The sequence below is a fragment of the Sprattus sprattus genome, assembly GCF_963457725.1.
Source record: "Sprattus sprattus genome assembly, chromosome: 9".
Taxonomy (NCBI): Eukaryota; Metazoa; Chordata; class Actinopteri; order Clupeiformes; family Clupeidae; genus Sprattus; species Sprattus sprattus.
The window spans coordinates 22,923,693-22,929,708 of NC_137928.1; the positions used below are offsets into that span (position 1 = coordinate 22,923,693).

The window sequence follows — 6,016 nt, forward strand, 5'->3', positions numbered from 1 at the left end:
CCCGGCGACTGCGGCTGTATGCCAATGATAATTCCACGAGGGCAGTCAGGCAAACAGCACTCCTGCCTGCTGTATGGCTGTGGGAGAGGCCTTCCAGGAGAGAGCAGGCAAGAGAGAGAGAGAGAGAGAGAGAAAGAGAGAGAGAGAGAGAGAGAGAGTATGGAGAGGGGGGGAGAGTGGGGGAGTGTGTTAGCGAAAGAGAGAGTGTGAGGAGATGAGAGTAAAGAGAGGGGGCAACCTGCATTATCTTGCCAGCACACAAGGCACACAGACACGCACGCAGCTTCAAAAAGTCACGAAGGGGAACTCATTCTCCACACATCAAAACGCTCCCAGACCACGAATACTTAACACACGGCCATATTACTCTCTCTCATCTACCCTCTCTCCACACACACACACACACACACACACACACACACACAAATCTTGTATGACTCACATGACTCAAGTCAGACCAAGGAAAACTGTAGTTTACATACAATCATCACACTCCAGAGAGAGAGGGAGGAGAAAGAGAATTGTAAGAAGGGAGGCAGATGGGGAGAGGGAAGAAGGGCTGCTGTTTTGTTTGCCCTGCCTGCTGGCTGCGGGCTGGGAAGGGTGTTTCTCTGCTGCCAGCTCTACACTGCTCTGGGATTCATTAAGCATGGAGCTCAGGAGCCCTGCACCCAGAGGCTGTGTGTGTGTGTGTGTGTAAGTATGTATCTAGGGGGTGGAGGGGGTTGGGGTGTGGAAAAGGGGATTTCTTTTTTCTTCTTTTGAAAGGAAAGAGAGCAGGAGCGTAAGTGGGAAAGAGAGAGAGAGAGAGAGAGAGAGAGAGAGAAAGAAAGGCAATGAAAACTAGTCTTGAACTCAGCAGATAAGTCACCCTACCTACTTGGAAAAGCCTTTGACGCACCTTGCCAGCGCAAAGACAGAATGTGGGTTAAAGTTCAGCAGCCACATATCAATCTCAGGCCTGACTAACCCTTCAGCTGTGTCTCAGGTAAGGACCCACAGTCCAATCCGACACCAATTACACCACTGGAAACTAGTTTAGCCCCGCAGACCGGCAATTGCTGATAACCCAGCACTTCAGTGAACGTTCCGTTACCATGGCAATGAGACCAAGGAAGTAATCATCAAGGGAAGCATATTTCTGAAGGATCAAGGAGCCTGGGGGAGGTGCCCAGTCATCAAAGCACTCAGTTGTCACGACGATAAGCTGGGTGTGAGAGGGCATTAATCTTGGAGAGTGATGTAACCCAGGAACCACAAGCACATGTAAACGTACCACCACCCCAAACACACACAAACACACAGACACACACAAACACACACACTCACACACAGACAGAGAGAGGGAGACCTTCCCTCCCCTCAAATATCAAACAGTCTATGTTCGAAAATTCTCTTTACATCTTTATTTATTCAATGTAACATTAACTAACATAAATAAACATTTTATCTATGAACAAAAGGCACACAGTTGAAATATAAACAAGGGGAACATATGTACAATTTCTGTCACAAAATGTGGAAAGCGTATGTGGACAATGGGATGAAAAAGAGAGGTAAGTCTTTTTATCTTTTGCTTTTAAGGAAAAACAAAAACTTCACGGCCACAACAGGGTCCAGTCCTAACTAGGACAGCCACCGAAGGGTTCAAAATGTCTGCTTCACTGACGTGAGCCCATACACAGTCTCACACAACCACATACAACCACACATATACACACACACACACACACACACACACACACACACACACACACACACACAGTCCTGGCCACTTACAAGACACAGATTTTCACACAGCCTAAAGTCACTGATGAACAGCAGCACATTGAGGCCTTCGAATGGATGGGGTGGGCTTTACATTCATCCTCATACACACTCATTCACTTTAATGTGTTCAACCAATATGTCAAGCCAATGGACAGCCAGCCTCCACCAGAAAGCTATCAGCTTTACAGACAACTTATTCTGCTGAGAAGAAATAAACTGGTATACTAGATTTGATGCACAGCAAATAAGGTTGCCTTCCCTACCCTGCAGAGAAGAGCAAAATAACTCATAGTGACAACTGTACGTTTGTAGCAAGCTCAGAATCTACATAACAAAGCTGAGCATGAGATAGCTGTTACTAGCACTGTCAGATAAACTTTCCTCCAGATTAGCGTGGAATAGCTTATATTTTCTTTGCTGGGCTTAATATTTACAAGCTGTCCCAGACTGTAAATCCACTGGCCTTCCCACAATGAAGCCTTCTGATATGGTCAGCTTGATGGTCAGAAGTGGCTGAAGATTTGGGCCAGTGCCCCCTTTGCACCTTATATTAGTATGCCATTCTGAACTCCATGTAACTTGGTGTGGTACTAATCAATTGATCATCAATTGCTGTTAGTGTACATAATATATAATTATGCAGTCAAGTATTAGAAAAAGGCGATAAGTCACCAGGCAATGCACATGTTGTCTTTCCTCTTCTTGTTGGCAGATGTACTTTTGATCATTCACATTAGTATGTAGCTTCAATGTGATTAACACCAATCCCTAACCACCTCTAATCATCTTTTGAGTGATCATAGGCATTCAAACGGATACTGTGACGGCCCAACCCATCACGATCGGATCAGTGAGATAGAATGTTCTGAGATGTAAAGGGAGCCATGGTTTAGTGCAATATCTACTGTCTGCTATGGGAAGTACTGTACTTCATGTCACTACTACTTCTCTTTACTGTGTTTTTGCTGATTATTTTATTGTTGTACCTCACAAAGCGCGGCATGGCAGGCATGGCAGGCATGGCATTGTATGGACAGGCACTAGGTTTGGCTGAAATAACTGCAGCAAGCTTTAGGACACTGATATCACGGCTACGACTGATCAAAGTTGTGCTTCTATCTGTACAGTCATTGGCTTATTGGTTAAACACAGTCACGCACCCCTGTATCCAGCTATAGCGTGGAAGCTGTGATGAGGTTTTTCACACACACACGGACACACACACATATACACACACACACACACACACACACACACACACACACACCTCTGAACGGTGAAATTAAGAGCGCGTGTAGGGCATGGAGCTGGGATTTGCAAGTCTCTTGTCCCTCTTGCTGTGCCCTCTGTCCTCTGCCTCGGTCCAGACAGTCCCCTGGGCCTCATACTCCACAGTGCCCAATGCCTGAAGCAGGCAGGCAGGCAGGCAGGCAGGCTCAAGAAGGGCTACTCAGATGGCCACAGTGTTGGACACCTCCTCATACTGAATGATGAAGTAAGGGTAGCTCTGGTCATCATTGAAAATGACAAAGATCTGCGGGTCCATCCAGTTGTCCGTGCACGAGTCAAACAGGTCGCTGGAAGGGTCGCGCGGGTTGAGCGGGGGAGGCCGGCGCATGGACGGGTTGCCCACCGTGAACTTGCCCGTCAGCACCTTGGCCAGGAACATGTAGTGCTTGCCCTTGGGCGAACGCTTGGCAAAGTTGTGCGAGTAGACGGCCTTGCGGGCGAAGTAACTGCCCTGGCCGAACATGGTTGCGTGCTTGCCGCAGACGCGCGGGTCAAAGTTGTGCTTGCAAATGCCCTCCACCACATCGGCCGAGGTGCCATGGAAGAGGTGTCGCTCGTTGAGCATGCGGTCCATCTCCGACATGCGCCGAGACATGTACTCCTTCTTCCTGTAGGGGGAGAGAGGTAGTGTTACTGCTACTGAAAGGTACCTCAGCTTTAAGATGAGAATCATTTAGTAACATGCTGTTATTATTAGGCAAAGTTGGCAAGCTGCAGGGCTCCATTTCTAGCTTGTCCTACAGGCACCAGGCAGCACATCTCTAGCAGGATTTCAACTACATCAACAACACAAACAACTGAGAGACTCTCCACTGAGGGGTTTCATAACAGAGACGAGAAAAAAGTCCAGAACATTCTGTCATTCTGGGCTGTGCTGTTCTACAATGTGCCATGACAGTCAGTGATGTACGTTTCCCCTGGTTCTCTGGAAGAAGGAAGACAGCTACAGACATGCACTCTAGTGAAAGAGAGGCAGAGAGAGTGTGTGTGTGTGTGTGTGTGTGTGTGTGAGAGTGTGTGAGTGTGAGAGTGTGTGAGTGTGTGAGTGTGTGTGTGTGTGAGTGTGTGAGTGTGTGAGTGTGTGTAATTGTACGTGTTTGTGCTGAAGAGCTGGGTCATGGGGAGATGTGAATCAGCATTAGTTATGGTCTAATGGCTGGAGGGGCTCGCACTGAACTCTGTGATAACCCAGCGGACTGACCTCCTCTGACCCTCTCTCTCTCTCTCTCTGACCCTCTCTCTCTCACACACACACACACACACACACCCCCGCACAGTCTGTCAGGACACAGTGACCCACTGCTACTGGGCTACAGTGAGCTCTTGTTGCCTCTCTCTTCCTCTCTGTGTAACTCTATGCTTGCTCTATCAGTCTCCCCATCTTCTGTCTTTTTCCTCTCTATTATCTCCTACGCAAACACAAACACACACACACACACGGCTCCCCTTCAGCTAGATCTCTCTCTCTCTCTCTCTCTCCCTCTCTCTCCCTCTCTCTCCCTCTCTCTCCCTCTCTCTCTCCCTCCCTCTCCCTCTCCCTCTCTCTCCCTCCCTCTCTCTCCCTCCCTCTCTCTCTCCCTCTCTCACTTTCTTTCTCTCTCTCTCTCTAGCTCTGCTCAGCTCAGCTCAGGCTGCTAGGCCAAACTTCACCGCAAGCAAGCTCTGGCAGGTACAGAGATATTAGACAGCGCAATCTCAATCTCAAATCTCAGCCCAGTAACCTCACAGTAGACACAGAAGAGGTTGCATGTGCCTGCACACGCACACACTCACACACACACACACACACACACACACACACACACACACACACACACACACACAATGTGACTGAATCCTCGAGTGACTCATCTGTAAGCCCACTGACTCATCACCTCTCACCGTCTCCCTTCCCAGCTGTGAGGAAGACAGGTGTCGCCATGACAATGGCGTATTCAGGAGAACAACAACAACAACAGCACCAAGGCTGTCACAACACCTCTACCTCTGCCCCCTGTCATTGCTTCCTGTGTGTGTGCTCTACATTTCCCAAGCTTGCTTTCTTGCGCTGCTAACAGCACCTCTTACCACAAGATAACACACATACACACACGAAACATCTGTTTTTGTCATGCTGAAATATAGCAAGGACTGTTTCAGTTGCACACTAGCACAAAGTGTACCGAGTAGAAAAACAAACCTCAAGCCAATAGCAGCAACTAAGACTACAAAGATTACTGGCAGCAGCAGCACAAACACTATCATCAATGCCACTATTGTCCCTGCTATTGTAAGTGAGATTGCTGCCATTTTGACCATGCTTCTGGACTGCTCACCTCTTGTATTTCTCCCAGAGGAAAGGGTTCTGCACACGGAGGATCTTAAGGATGCGGAACCTGGTCTCGGACACGGTCTTGTGGAAGAGGGTGTAGACGGTGCGGTAGCTGCGGTCTTCACGGGAGACGGGCACCTGTAGGAAGTCCAGGCTGGGGCTCATGGGTAACCACGTCTCAGGGAAAACTTTGGGCGGGACGACAGAGGTGGGAGACAGCGGGAGGGACGTCGAAATCTCCATAGACGACAGGCCACCAAGAGTCCTAAAGAGGCAGCAGAGAAAACAGAATGTGTTTGAGTGTGTGTCTGTTTGATTGTGAGTGTGTGTGTGTGTGTGTGTGTGGAGTGGAGTTGAAACATAAGGGTAGGACTAAAGAGTCAAAAAGTTATCAATTTCCAGGTTAATTTCCATAGAATAAAAGTTCAGTACAGTCAACTTTGTGAAAAATGTGTGTGGACATCATTCATCATTTCAACACCAAAGCAATCTTATAGCCGAGTTGGCAGGCACACATGACCGGGGGAGTCATGGTGTCCAGCCCCGGTGCCATCTGGCTCTCAGCCCCTCACCCCCCCTCCCCTCTCCTGGCCTAACGCTCCTCTCGCTCCTCTCCTCAAGGTGACAGTGATGCTACCGCAATAC

General features: G+C 48.6%; 1 protein-coding gene across 1 annotated transcript in view; it reads right to left on the bottom strand.

The window, feature by feature from the left end:
- Positions 1 to 1,470: 1,470 nt before the first annotated feature.
- tiparp (TCDD-inducible poly(ADP-ribose) polymerase) overlaps positions 1,471 to 6,016 on the bottom strand; it is a 17,534-nt gene continuing 12,988 nt past the window's right edge. Inside the window, exons 5-6 of the mRNA XM_080844448.1 lie at positions 5,376 to 5,636; positions 1,471 to 3,668 (exon numbers count right to left, since the gene is read on the bottom strand). Of these exons, the coding sequence (XP_080700574.1) occupies positions 3,221 to 3,668; positions 5,376 to 5,636 (709 nt within the window). The 3' untranslated portion in view covers positions 1,471 to 3,220. The remainder of the gene's footprint in view (positions 3,669 to 5,375; positions 5,637 to 6,016) is intronic.